The 14,930-nt window shown below is 44.0% G+C and overlaps 1 protein-coding gene and 1 long non-coding RNA gene across 4 annotated transcripts in view; one reads left to right on the top strand and one right to left on the bottom strand.

Moving 5' to 3' along the window:
- Positions 1 to 9,245, top strand: part of LOC143817282 (uncharacterized) — a 32,620-nt gene extending 23,375 nt beyond the window's left edge. The window contains exons 4-5 of the long non-coding RNA XR_013224103.1: positions 272 to 385; positions 8,459 to 9,245. This is a non-coding gene — a long non-coding RNA (uncharacterized LOC143817282). The remainder of the gene's footprint in view (positions 1 to 271; positions 386 to 8,458) is intronic.
- On the bottom strand, positions 1,462 to 7,699 carry LOC143817270 (uncharacterized). Of its 3 annotated transcripts, none has more exons than XM_077298536.1 (4): positions 6,150 to 7,699; positions 3,717 to 3,848; positions 2,645 to 2,863; positions 1,462 to 1,657 (listed from the first exon to the last, which is right to left on the bottom strand). In XM_077298536.1, exons 1-4 carry the CDS (start codon positions 7,408 to 7,410, stop codon positions 1,635 to 1,637), a joined length of 1,635 nt encoding a protein of 544 aa, XP_077154651.1. In that variant the 5' UTR covers positions 7,411 to 7,699; the 3' UTR covers positions 1,462 to 1,634. The 3 variants fall into 3 exon arrangements, with proteins under 3 accessions (XP_077154651.1, XP_077154660.1, XP_077154645.1); XM_077298545.1 differs by lacking the exon at positions 1,462 to 1,657 and having other exon boundaries at positions 2,064 to 2,863; positions 6,150 to 6,605; positions 7,362 to 7,697; XM_077298530.1 differs by lacking the exon at positions 1,462 to 1,657 and having other exon boundaries at positions 2,064 to 2,863; positions 6,150 to 7,695.
- Positions 9,246 to 14,930: the final 5,685 nt, after the last annotated feature.

The raw sequence follows: 14,930 nt of genomic DNA, 5'->3' as shown, positions 1-14,930 counted from the left end.
GAAAGAACCTATTAAATCACTATAACAGCGCATTTATGTCATACCTTTAGTTTAACATGCCTGATCCTGATGATACTGTATGTTCTCTTTACATTGTATAATTATGTTCTGGTTAGCAGTATGTCCAAGATTTCATCTTCAATAAGTACAATATCCAAGAAACTGGGAAACTTAGAAAATATAGAATTAGGAAATGCTTGATTCTTTACTTGTTATAATTCCATGAACTTAATGGATTACCTCTTATACTCTAATTTCTGCTATTTTCCAGTTCAGAGCGTGGAGGAAATCAATATGCTCTCCATAACCGTAATGGGGATGAGGACATTGTTTGCCAAGATTCTGGTCTTTAACCTGATCTTGACTGCAAAGATCTTAATGTAAGGTGAGCATCTAATATAAGTTCATCAAAGTTATAAAAACTCCCTAAAATAAATGGCAATACAGATATATCTGGCAACAGACATTTATAACAAACTACCGTATTTTTCGGATTATAAGACGCACTTTTTTTCCCCAAAATTTGTAGGGAAAATGGGGGTGCATCTTATAATGCGCATATACCTTACCGTAAGGTACCGTTGCTGCAGGCCGCAGGCTGGGATGATGGGGTGTCTGGCGGTGCTGCATGTGCCCGGTGGTGCTATGGGTGTGTCCGACGGTGCTGCCCAGTGCTGTTCTGGGTGTCTCTGGTGCTGTCGGGGCTCTGCTGATGTTTTGTAAAAGGCCAGAGCCCCGGCAGTTTCATGGTTTCCTGTGCAGTGGACTCTGGGAAAATGGCCGCCGGGGTGGCACATGTGCAGATGGAGATCTCGGCACCAAGATCTCGGGAGATGAGATCTCAGCGCTGAAATCTCATCTCCTGAGATCTTGGTGCCAAGATCTCCATCTGCGCATGCGCCACCCCGCGGCGGCCATTTTCCCGGAGTCCACCTCACAGGAAACCATGGAACTGCCGGGGCTCTGGCCTTTTACAAAACGTCGGCAGAGCAACGGAGACACCCAGAGCTGCATCAGGCAGCACTTCCAGACACCCACGTAGCGCCGGACACCTGCAGCAGCACCAGATACCCGCAGTGGCACGTCGCACATCGGAACATCCCCTCATCCCAGCCTGCAGCATCACCCCACTCCTGCCTCCTCCAGCAGGACCTCGGGATCCTGCTTCATCACAGCCACCACCCCCGGTAAGCAATAAGATACATGGATTATAAGAAGCAGGACCATTTTATAAAAATAAATCCTATATTTCTCCTCAAAATTTGGGGTGCGTCTTTTAATCTGGAGCATTTTATAATTCAAAAATACGGTAGATATTTAAAACAATGAAGGGATTTTGGGGTCTGTGGAGCAAATCAATGGAAGATATGGTAAACCAGACTGCGGAGACCCCACCCAGCATACCCATGATCCCTCCACACATAACCCTTAAAACATACGAATAAGACAAGAACACAATAATTGATGGGTGAAGGTCGGTCACAGCTTTTATTAATTCATTTCTTATAACTGTCAACATATTTTTTAACCACTTAGAAAGGCACATAAAATTAATTAACCACGCTCGCCGCCAAATGCCCTGTTGTCAATTCACAGGCACGTCAGCCGACGAGCCGTACCCATGTGTCCTTTCTTTAAATCCCGCTGTGACTTGCATCTAAAATAAATAAAATACCAATGTTACAAAACAAACATTAAAAAGGGGAGGGAGGGTGGGAAAAGCACCTCCGGGACCCACTGAAAATGAGGGAAGGAGGGGGAGAGGAAAATAACCCAGCGTTATATAGCCCATTAACATGAAGGGGGGGGGGGAAGGGATAGTGAGTCACTCATAATGATTGGCCCGCAACCATGTCAAAGCACCGCCCCCTTATAACTATTAAACTGTGTGTAGGGACAACACTCAATAACATGGAAACCAGTGAGGACAAGAGGCACCGCAGTCAGAGGCACCATTCTTATTCAGTGCGGTGCCTGCCAGACTGCGGAGACCCCACCCAGCATACCCATGATCCCTCCACACATAACCCTTAAAACATACGAATAAGACAAGAACACAATAATTGATGGGTGAAGGTCGGTCACAGCTTTTATTAATTCATTTCTTATAACTGTCAACATATTTTTTAACCACTTAGAAAGGCACATAAAATTAATTAACCACGCTCGCCGCCAAATGCCCTGTTGTCAATTCACAGGCACGTCAGCCGACGAGCCGTACCCATGTGTCCTTTCTTTAAATCCCGCCACGGAAGGATCATGTGTCCTTACACATGACTCCGACCCCCACCCATCAACAAAAGAGCCTGCTCAATTCCATCTTGTAGCCCTGATAAAAAGATATCTAGGCCAATATCTGTAAGATGTACACCATCTTGCCTTAACAGTGCTCTGTTATCCCCCTCTAATTGCTTATGTCTTATAACAACACCAAACCTTTCCCTAACAAATTTCGAAATCCGGGCATTTATTGTTCTCCTGGTGCGCTCTATAGCCATGCCGTCTCTGGCACCATGCCAGACCGACCGAGGAACTATTTCCGACCAAACAAATATAAGTTCTTGAAAGAAGCTGTGAAAACGGGATATATCTGACTTCATTATTGTTATTAACTCCGCAATTTTGTAAGAACACAAGTCATTACCGCCGGCGTGTAAAACAAGAACTACCGGACTCCTGGCTTCTTTGGAGATATCCACTATTTCAGGCAAAACTTGCGGCCACTGTAAGCCTTTTATCCCCCGCCAAGAAAAATTCAGGCCTCGAAAGCCTAGGTTCCTACCGCCTGGGCGGAATTCAGCCCTTTGACCAGCCCAAAATATGTAGGAGTGGCCTAACAGCCACACAGTTGGACTGCCCGAACCTGGAATGAAGATGACAAGATTAAATTAATAGATCAGGACGAATATACCTTGAAAAACAAGCTGATCGCCATCTGCCGATCCTTTGTACCTCTGAATCGGGCAAACCTGCTTTAGCTGCCTCTGTCGCAGCTCCAATTCGAAATGAGTGGGTACCATAGTCACGAACTGGTACCCCAGATGCTGTTAAACACTTGCCGAATAATGCTTGAAATTGATACCTAGTCAACGGCGAACCATCTAAATGAACAAGGAAAAACCTACCGAAACGTCTGACCTCTAAATAGGCGATAATTAAAAGAACAGGGCAAACTTGCCCAGAATAGCGATGCAACAAAAGCCAAGTACCTCTGCCTGCTGGGTCTGTCTTAGACTTGCGGAGGCGAAGGCGTAATGAGTCTTTAACTAGGACCACGTCGTCACACAATAAACCTCCCTCCAAACTACTCTTAGACTGAGGAACGAGCTCACTGATGCGAAGAGCTCCAAAAAAGGCTAAACCAAATGCAGCAGATAATAATAATGACTCGAAATGAGAAGAACATATCTCATTAGTTGAACATATAATGGTATGAAGGAGAGATAAGGAAATGGGGCGCCTACATTCACGACTTGGTTGCACCCGCTTCCACCCTTTCAATGCCTGTCTGATAAGAAATGTTTTAGTAACATCAACCCAACCTAACAACTGAAAATAAAAAGCTAAACCAGATAAACGTTGCTGCGCCGATGATCCAGATATACCTTTGTCTAAAAGTTGACTAATGAATTCGATTGTAACTTGTAATCTGTATTGATCAGACAAGTGTACCGGCCTCCCACGTATCAATGAACACCATTCTTCCCATGCCTTACCGTAAGACTGCCATGTTGATGGGACAACTGAAGAACGGACCAGAGGCATCAACTGTTCGCCACTGTTTCCCAAAGAGAAAGGGGGCAAGGCAAGCCCACCGGTTGAGCGCTGGGAAAACTGTTCTTGAAAACCTGCCAATCAAAATGTGGTAGCATGTCAGACAATCTGTTATCAGAGACTAAAAGTTGTTGAGCCCGAGGCCATATGTTATATTTGAGGCATAACAATGCAAGACGGCGAAGCAGACATAAGATTGGAAGGGACGTGCAAGACATAAAATTTATGCAAAGTGCGGTTTTTGGGTGTGAAGTTTGAAAAACAATCTTCTTATTAGCTAAACTGTCAAACCAAAGGTCGACAGATAGAACGATTGAAAACACTTCACAGAAGGCAGGATCCTGGCAAATACCTAGAGTTCGCCAAGATGTAGGCCAGTTTTCTTTACACCATTGATCACCAAAAACCACGACAAAACCGGAAGAAACATCTGCGCTTGTAAATAACTGGAGATCCTGGCTAAAAACCTCTTTTGGCATAAAGCAAGTATGACAATTGTACGTCTGCAGGAAAGATTTCCAAACTTCCAGGTCTGCCTGCATACTCTTGGTAATACGGAGTCTATGACTAGGGTTTGACACACCTCTGGTAGCCAAAGACAGCCGGCGAGAAAAAACTCTGCCTACCGGCATGACTCTGCAGGCGAAAACTAATAAACCCAACAAAGATTGCATTTGTTGCAATGTTACCTTACGAACTGCACTAAAACCTTGAATTAAACTCAAGATTTTTTGAATTTTTTCAGATGGCAATCTAAATACCATGGAAACTGTGTCAATCTCAATGCCCAAAAATGTTAACTTTTGAACAGGACCGATTGTTTTTTCCGCAGACAACGGTATACCAAAGTCACTCGCTATTTTTTTGAATTTGTTAATTAAAATTGCACATAGATTAGAATCCTCTGGTCCCACAAAAAGAAAATCGTCCAGGTAGTGCGTAACAGCATTACAGCTTGTCTCGTAACGCACTACCCAATCCAAAAAGGAACTAAAAAGCTCAAAATAATAGCATGAGATAGAACATCCCATAGGGAGACACATATCATAGTAATACTGGTCATCTACTTGACAGCCTAACAGGTGAAAACAATCGGGATGAACCGGTAATAACCGAAAAGCAGAGTCGATATCCGCTTTTGCCAGCCAGGCTCTAGGGCCTGCCTCTCGGACCATTACTACTGCTTTATCAAATGATGCATATGCTACTGAAGAATCCTCCAGCAGTATACCATCATTAACGGAGACACCTTTAGGATAAGACAGGTGGTGAATCATTCGAAATGTGCCTGGTTCTTTTTTGGGTACAACCCCCAAAGGGGAGACCCTAAAATATGGAAAAGGCGGGGATGAAAAAGGCCCAGCCATTCTACCCAATGATACTTCTTTTGAAATTTTTTCTCTAACAACATCAGGATGGGAAGCTGCAGATTTCAAATTTTTGGAAAAAGAAATTGTACGTTGGAGTTTAAACGGAATAAAAAAGCCGAACGTAAAACCAAAACGAATTTGCCCAGCTGCATCTTTTTTATGGTACCGATTTAGCCATGGGCCCATCGCGGTTACGCTCACCGGTGTCCTTGCGATCGGTTTGCTGTGGTTTGGATGGTAATTTTCCTGCCGGACGAGTACACTTTGCGGCGGGGTGGGCCCCCCCGCACGCAGAGCATTCATGCTTGAACTTGCACAAGCCGAAAAATCGGCAATGCCCTTCATTAAAAAGCCAACAGGCTCCGGGTCTGCGTACGACCACTGAATTGGTGCCTGTTGATGTGTGTCCAGCAGTCGATGTTGGAAAGGGGGGCTGTTTCTGAGATAACATAAGGCGGAGCCAAACATCGGTGGCTTTTACCCCCCATCCTAACTCAGGTTGAATACCCAAACGCCTCCTGAACTCCTCATCATATCTCCACCAGGCCGTACCACCATATGCCCTATATGAATTGTAAATCATATCTTGATAGATGAATAGTTCAGAACAGCGTTCGGGGTGCTTTTGCCCCATAATACACCCTAATACTGCAAAAGCCTGTAACCAATTGTTTATTGTTTTTGCCACTTTTTGCTTACTCCTATCAAAAACCCTCTCAACTGGTCGTCTTTCTTTATCTACTGTGTGCTGATCTACTGAAATCAAAGACCAAATATCGAAATATTCGTTTTTCCAGATCTTAATTTTTGTTTCATCATCTACATGCGAACCAAGAGCGCTAACCCCACAATAAAAAGCATCTTTATGTACACTGGCTAGTGACTTAATTTTTAAATCCTCTTTTTCACGACAATTCACTTTTGGAATTTGATCCAACATTGCTTTAAAAACGGCCATTAAAGTAGTACTATCAGGATAATTAACGCTTGAAAATGAACACTCACCAGAACCAACAACTGGAGGAGGGACTCCCATAGATGGAGGAACTCCGGCTCCAGCAGACGAAGATGAAAAATTGAGACCTTGGCTTGAAGCCCCGGGAGGTGCACACTGCTCGACCGGGCTGTAAACCCTTGATGCTGCCTGAGACTCTCTTCTGACCCGGGCAGGTCCAATCTCTCTATCAGGACTCGCAGACTCGCTGGACATCTCATATGAAGATGATGGTGAGCGTCGCCTCGAGGACCGAGAATTAGCATATCTACGTGAACTTGATCTCCTATGTGAGTGAACCGAACGCCTCCTATGCTGGTCAGACGTACGGTGGCTACGGCGTGAATGAGGGGACGAGGAAGATGCTGAGTACGACCTACGGCGCTTACGCCTGTCGTGTCTTCTTTCGTGCGAATGTGTAACATGAGCATGGGTCACTAAGGTACTGTCATGCTGCGGTTGCGAACCTATGGGGGTAGTAATAACAGTTGGTAAACGCTGTGAATGAAGCTGAGTGTCAAATAACATTGGGGCAGATGGTGTTAAAGCTTCATAATGCTGAGGAACTTGTGCAGGGGCAGAAAAGTGTTGTAAAACCCCAGCTGCTGACACTATATCATGTACAGAAGTTACACTTTTTTGTAAGTCTTGTGAGGCAACATCTTTAGTGGATACAGGCAAAGGGTTAATCTGCTCTCGTGAGGAGCCTGAAGCCTGTGTACTATGATTTCCCCCCACAGCAATCACAGCAGGCACAGAGCTGGAATGTGGGGCTTCAGAATGAACAGCAGTAATGACAGCTGTATTACAAGGGCTGGACGGTACCTGCTGTGGCTGCCTGGGAAGGGCAGAAGGGGTTAATACTGCCTGAGGTGAATCACTCCTGCTGCAGGGCCCTGCTACTATAGCTGAGAGCTGATGTGAGGGCGGGAGTTTTGTGGGCGGGCGTCTACTCCTATCATGGCACTGTCGTGATTTTCCTGTCAGAACAGGAGAGCTCTCCCTGAGGCGTGCAGGAGGGCGGGAACGCCGTGCGGACCGCCTGCCTCCTCGCCCGTCGACTGCTGTCGTCGCCTGGTGAGTGACTACTTGTGGGTCAGAGGGTTTGACTGTGGGTGCTGTGAGGAGAATGTCTGCTGCTGGGGGTTGCGCTAAAAGCGCTCCCGCAGGGCTGGAGGGATGAGCATTGAGTCCAGCAACCAGGGACAGCCACCACTGCTCACCTTCTTTGTCAATTCTAGACCGCAGGGCCTCCAAAAGAGGGTCTGCCATGCTTCCTATCCGGACAGCACAAAAGCACCTCCGGGACCCACTGAAAATGAGGGAAGGAGGGGGAGAGGAAAATAACCCAGCGTTATATAGCCCATTAACATGAAGGGGGGGGGGGAAGGGATAGTGAGTCACTCATAATGATTGGCCCGCAACCATGTCAAAGCACCGCCCCCTTATAACTATTAAACTGTGTGTAGGGACAACACTCAATAACATGGAAACCAGTGAGGACAAGAGGCACCGCAGTCAGAGGCACCATTCTTATTCAGTGCGGTGCCTGCCATACTGACCCTAAAAAGTACCATACTGACCGTCAAAAGGTGAGATTTTTTAAGCCTGTTATATGAAAATTATTTCTATTACAAATAAGCAAATATGATCTTAAACTGCACAAAACCAGCCAAGACCTATTGCAAATGTGTTATTCTCTGGGAAACAGAGCAGTAACTGTTGAGGAAATAACATTATATTATAAGGCCTCATTCACATGTTTACATTTCACATACATGATCTATCAGGTTTTTTGGCAGATAAAAAATAGCCAAAATAACAGAGGAGGATCAGCAACAATGCAGTCTAAATATAGTGTGAACTAAAAGAAAGACGAAAAGGAGCAGAAAAGACAAAAACACCCATAGCGTTCCAAAGATCCTTATATTCTGTATTATTGGAATACTTTCTAAACAGCTCAGCAATTAATCAATGCAATATGTGGGAATATAAGGCTATTTTTATGCTGTGATTTTCACGTATGATGGAAACCACAATGCTATGAATGTTCTGGCACATGACAGACACCAGTCCCCTACGGACCCTATTTATTAGTAGGTTTCAGTAGCGGTGTCTGATATGATAACTGTAAATATATTGCTACCTGCAACTACCGGAGGACAGTCCATCAATAGCAGGTCCTGGAAACGTTCTTTAATTTATAAAAATAGAGTTTGGCTGTGGTCACAAATAATGTAGATGATTGTGTCTATTCTAAAGCATTTCCTATATCCTAGAATATATAACATTCTACTTATATATTTTAATTTTTTTGCAGACCCGTCTGTGGTGCCAAGTGAAGGTGTAACACTTCTGGCTTCATTGATGTCTGCATACATGGATCCGATCAGCAGCTTTCTCTGGACTCACATATAGATTACATCTAGAAAACATGTCCAGGAAATCTGACTGCTTTTTAATAGCAAAAATGACACCTGCATACTTTTAATTTGTGCCAACTGTAACATCTGTGAACACCCCAAATCTGCCCAGAAAAAACACAAACCTAGAGGCAATGTTTTCTTTTTGGAGAGGACCTAGCTTCTGCCTCATCTCAAAATTGACTGGACTACTGTGTCGGATGTGGAGTTGTTTCTGGAAGAAAGAAGTATACTATTCAGTTTGCTTAGTATATTATAAGACAGATACTGTATGTCATAATTAACATGAATTTCTGCTTTATCCTTGAACCATATAAAAATATTTCAGAAGACATAATTTCATATATTCATTATATGTAATATTTTCTTAATTATCTACTATGTAATTAATTATCTACTTATTTGAATGTGTCTTAGTTTCTCACCTTGGGGTCTTGTATCTCCCCTCACACTTGTCTTTCCCATTTAGTAGTGTGTTGTTGCCTGGCCTCTTGTTCCTCAGGAGGTATGAGAAACCCCTTGATGGCCTTTTAGGGAGCCAGGTCCTAGGTGGTGTTTTTTAGGTGTGCAGCTAGAGCCTTTCTAGTCTGTACAAGGAGTTTATCTAATGTGAGTGAGAACACCTTCATAACAATACCATTACCATTCTCCATGTAATAAAATAAAGGACTTAAAGGGATATTCTCATCTTCATTGATTGGTTGGATGTTGCTTGTAAAAACATGCACTTTTGCATTTTACTGTTAAACTTTTCAGACATTTTTCAGATATTACTAATTATTTTCTTTGTCTAGCAGTATTTGGTACCAGTGCCCTTAAACTGAATGACTTAAGTCAAACATTTGGGATATCCTTCCACAAGCTTCCACAATATTTGGTCGGAATTTGGGCCCATTCCTCCTGACAATTCGGGAGGTTTATTAAAACACGTGTATTTTCTGCCAGTCTTAATATAAAGCACACTGGCATAAAATGCCCTTGATTTATTAGAAAATAACTCAGGTGCATTCAGGGGCATACATAGAAATCATGGGACCATGTAGCAGAAGTCCCCCCTAGCTCACCTCCTAAAAGAAAAATTAATATTCAGAAGGGTCACAGAAGAGCATATCTCACAACTTTGAAGTAATTTTCCTTCTTCTGAAGCCCCTAGATTCCCCTTTCATTGTCTCCCTAATGTATGATGCCAACAAAAGTGCCCCCAAACATAGTATGAGACACCAAAGTGAATTCCTCCTAACTACCCCCACATTCACAGTATGATGACCCTACTATACCTCTCCCTAGCAAAGTATGTTGACGCCAACACAGTATTATACCCCAACTGTGAACCCCCCACACAGCACTCTACACAGTATAATGACCCTCCACATAGCTCTACAAACAGTATCATGACCCCAACATAGCCCTGCAAACAATATAATGACCTCCAGCATAGTCCTGGAAACAGTATAATAGCCCTCAGCATAGCCCTGAAGACAGTATAACCCCCCCACATAGCCCTGCAGACAGTATAATGGTCCGCCATATAGTCCTGCAAACAATATAATGGCCCCCTACATAACCATGCAGACAGTACAATGATCCGCCACATAGTCCTGCAAACAATAAAATGGCCCCTCACATAGCCTTGCAAACACTGTAATGGCCCCCACATAGCCCTAAAAACAGTATAATGGCCCCCTACATAGCCATGCAGACAGTATAATGGCACCTCACATTGCGCTGCAAACTGAATATTGGCCCCCACATAAACCTCCAAAAGTATAAAGGCTCCCAAATAGCCCTCCATGTAGTACAGTGTCCCCATATTGCCCTTCAAATATAATTGCCCCACACATAGACCACCATATAGTATAATGACCCCCACGTAGCCCTTCAAATATTATAATGCTCTCCACATAACCCAGCATTTAGTATAATGTGGCCCCCACATAGCGTTCCATGTAGTATAATGCGCCAAACATTGCCTTCCACATAGTATAATGCACCTGACATTGCCTTCAACATAGTACAATACACCCCACATAGCCCTTTAAATATTATAATTGTCCCACATATAGCCATCCGAATAGTATAATGGCCCCCACATAGCCCTCAATATAGTATAGTGTCCCCCATATAGAACTCCAAATAGTATATTTAATCCTATGTGCAAAAAGAAAAAAAAGAGCATGAACCGCACATCCCAAAATCATACGTTGATCTAAAGCCGCTAGGCAAAAATTTAAATACTGAACATGAGGTTTTCAGTTTAACATTCTGATCAGACTGTATGAAGCCCACTGCCCCTTCACGGCAAACCTCGTAGTGGGTCCTAACGCCCTAACGGAGCGGAGCCATGCGGCAACCACCGCCGCAGCGGCCATGCACCAGCAGGGCGGACGGCCTGTTGCCCCACAGCACCCATGCTGCGAGACTGAGTCCCCAAGACTCCAGACCGCGCCGCCCCACCAGCACAAAGCCACAGCAACAATGGCCGCCACACAGCACCAGCACCAAAATGAAGGGAGCATTTAAACTCACCTTCCTCCAGCTCTTCAGTGAGAGCCAAAATGGGCTAGACCCCTTACTTTGCAGTCTCCTGCTAATTAAAATCACCTGAGCCAAATGGGAGGAGTGCTGGTCCAAAAAAAGAGACAAGTACATGCTATGTGCAAAAAGAAAAAAAAGAGCATGAACCGCACATCCCAAAATCATACGTTGATCTAAAGCCGCTAGGCAAAAATTTAAATACTGAACATGAGGTTTTCAGTTTAACATTCTGATCAGACTGTATGAAGCCCACTGCCCCTTCACGGCAAACCTCGTAGTGGGTCCTAACGCCCTAACGGAGCGGAGCCATGCGGCAACCACCGCCGCAGCGGCCATGCACCAGCAGGGCGGACGGCCTGTTGCCCCACAGCACCCATGCTGCGAGACTGAGTCCCCAAGACTCCAGACCGCGCCGCCCCACCAGCACAAAGCCACAGCAACAATGGCCGCCACACAGCACCAGCACCAAAATGAAGGGAGCATTTAAACTCACCTTCCTCCAGCTCTTCAATGAGAGCCAAAATGGGCTAGACCCCTTACTTTGCAGTCTCCTGCTAATTAAAATCACCTGAGCCAAATGGGAGGAGTGCTGGTCCAAAAAAAGAGACAAGTACATGCTATGTGCAAAAAGAAAAAAAAGAGCATGAACCGCACATCCCAAAATCATACGTTGATCTAAAGCCGCTAGGCAAAAATTTAAATACTGAACATGAGGTTTTCAGTTTAACATTCTGATCAGACTGTATGAAGCCCACTGCCCCTTCACGGCAAACCTCGTAGTGGGTCCTAACGCCCTAACGGAGCGGAGCCGTGCGGCAACCACCGCCGCAGCGGCCATGCACCAGCAGGGCGGACGGCCTGTTGCCCCAGTATATTTAATCCCACATAGCCCTTCAAATAGTAAAATGGCCCCCACATAGTCCTTCACATAATATAATGGCCCTCACATAGGCCCTCTACATAATACTTGCTTCAGGTCTTCTCATAAAATTCTATAGAATTAAAGTCAAGACTTTCTCTTTGCATCACTGTAACCCAAAATTAAATTTAAAAAATGTATGCTCGCCATGAAAAAAACAGACCCTCATACAGGTCCATCAATGGATCTCAAAAAATGTTGACACACATTTTTTTTACAAAGCTTAGATTTTTTAGATTCTGAAATGAAAAAAAACTTTACAAGTTGGGTAGCGCCATAGTCATACTGACCTGGATGATCATGTTGCCAAATCATTTTTTACAGCACAATTAACATTGTAAAAATGAAACCCAAAATAAACAATCGCATAATTGTGCTTTTTTTTTTTACACCATTTCTCTCCACTCGCTATTTATTTCCCAGTTTTTCAATACATTATATGGTAAGATGAATGCTTTCATTCAAAATTGGAAAACATCCGGAAATAATACAAGCACTTAATCAACTAGGTTGATGGAAAAACAACAAAGTTATGGCTCTTTGAGCACAAATACATACAATTGACAATGAGAGAAGGGACTAAAGGAGAACAACTCGAGTAACATCACCCTATATGTAAGTCAGAAGTAAAGAAGAGTTGTTCTGGCCATGTGACCTTGTACTGATACGACCTCTAAACATCACGTATATATAAAGAGAGAGGAAATACCGTGTGGTAACAGATGAGATGAGGCTTATTCTCAGCAGCTTTCTCCTGCTCCATTACTTGGGTAAGAGAACATGTGATGTGGGGAGATATATTATAATACAGTCATTACTTCTCTATTTCTCTGTGTTTTCAGGAGTCGGAGCTGAGGTTCAGCTTCTTCAGCCAGAATCAGTATCTGCACAATATGGGGGACAAGTCCGGTTATCATGTAATACTTCTGGATATAAGTTTTCTCATGAGTTGATTGCTTGGCTCAAACAAGTTCAAATAAATCAGCCTGTGTACATGGGATATATACAACCTATGAATGGATATACTTATTTCACAGAATCATTTACAGGAAGATTTAATATGAGGACAGATAATAGTAAGAACACGGCATACCTGGATATAAGTGACCTTCAGCTGGAAGATGCTGCTGTTTATTTCTGTGCTCGAGACCCACAGTGATCCTGTTACTGATCAACTCATACTCCTATCTCCTGTATACATTGGGCCTCATTCATTAAGACTAGCATTTTGCATGCCAGTATTAATGAACTTGACCTCTTCAGTAAGATACGTCTAATTCACAGAGGCGCACGCCACTTCATGACTTCATGGCGCACTTTACAACTGCATGCATCTCTGCCAGAAATGTTACTCCAGTCAGAGATTGGAATACATCTTTGGCTAAGTTTACACCATTAAATTGGCATAAATTTTGACTATTTAGGGCTCATGTAGATGATTGTGGATCTGTCGGATTTCGAACCTCTAAACACCGACTGGCTGTGGGTCTCTCAATCCAAGTGTGACAGCCTCATAGAAATATGTAAAGCTGTCGTGCTCCATTCAGGAGAGTCATGGCCAGTCTGTTCATTAGTGGTCCATGCTCAGATTAATTTGATTTTTGGGCAGCACGGTGGCTCAGTAGTTAGCACTGCAACCTTGCTGCGCTGGAGTCCTGGGTTCAAATCCCACCCTGGACAACATCTGCAAGGAGTCTGTATGTTCTCCCCGTGTTTGTGTGGGTTCCTCTGGGTACTCTGGTTTCCTCCCACTTTCCAAATACATACTGATAGGGAATTTAGATTGTGAGCCCCCTCAGGGACAGTGATGGTAATGTCTGTAAAGCGCTGCGGAATATGTTGGTGCTATATAAATAAAGAGATTATTATTATTATTTGCACATATGTCTGTATGAGCCTTTAGACAAAGAAGCTTAAGCAAACCCTTTTCCTCCACAGCTTTGCCCACTTTAGTGAAGGTGTTCAGGACTGGCATAAAACACCAAAAGCAAATTTAAGTTTCACAGACATTTGTATATTATTTTATGCTAGAATCCTTGCAAAAATCTTCACAAATCAGGTACTTTGTATTTGCATCACTGCCACATACACCATACAGACATCTGTGATGGGACAATGGGTGCCTTCTGTTGCCAACCTACTGACATGTTTTGTGCTTAAACCACTTTTAATTTACCGGTGTTACTAGACAGAAGTATAGGCTATGTGCACACGATATGGATTTTTATGCGTTTTTGGACGCGCAGAATTGCATCAAATCCGTAGTGTAGTGCACCACCAATGTTAGTCAATGGGAAATTGAGAATCGGTGTGCACATGCTGTGGAAAAATACGTGCGGATTTGCAGCTTTTTATTTTCCGCAGCATGTCAATTCTTTTTGTGGATCTGCAGCGTTTCTGCACCCATTGACTACCATTGAGTCAGGCAAATCTGCAGCAAAACCGCAGGTTTAAAAAGATCTGCGGTTTTGCTGCGGAGTTGCCTGCGAGAAACGCTGCAGATCGGGAGGAGGAAGAGTGTGTGGGAGAAGACTGTGTGTGCGGAGAATATGTGTGTCTGTGTGCGGGTGTCTGTGTGTATCTGTGTGTGGGGGGGGCTGTGGGTGTGTGCGGGGCTGTCTGTGTGTGGGGGAGTGTCTGTGTGCATCTGCATGTATCTGCATGTATAAGGTGGTCTGCGGGTGTGTGCGGGGCTGTGTGTGTGTGTGTGTGGGGATGTGTGTGTGTGTGGGTCTGTATGTAGGCAGGCATCGTCCAATGGGACTTCTAGTTGCATCCGGCTATGCCTGCTACAGTGACAGCTAGCCGATAAAAAACACATACACACATACACATACAGTACATATACAGTACATACATACACATACATACTCACCATACAGCTAATCCCTGACGCCCTCGATCATCTGTAAAAA

The sequence above is a fragment of the Ranitomeya variabilis genome, chromosome 1, assembly GCF_051348905.1.
Source record: "Ranitomeya variabilis isolate aRanVar5 chromosome 1, aRanVar5.hap1, whole genome shotgun sequence".
NCBI classification, from domain to species: domain Eukaryota; kingdom Metazoa; phylum Chordata; class Amphibia; order Anura; family Dendrobatidae; genus Ranitomeya; species Ranitomeya variabilis.
The sequence above is the reverse complement of the archived record's forward strand: the minus strand, read 5'-3'. Positions and strand labels throughout refer to the sequence as shown.

Coding starts and splice junctions, on each gene's coding strand:
- LOC143817270 (XM_077298530.1), bottom strand. CDS start 7,410: ATGGCAGACCCTCTTTTGGAGGCCCTGCGGTCTAGAATTGACAAAGAA. Junction 3,849..6,149: donor TCCTCCAGTTGTTGGTTCTG/GTGAGTGTTCAT, acceptor TTTGATTGGCAG/GTTTTCAAGAACAGTTTTCC. Junction 2,864..3,716: donor ATCAACATGGCAGTCTTACG/GTAAGGCATGGG, acceptor TCTTCATTCCAG/GTTCGGGCAGTCCAACTGTG.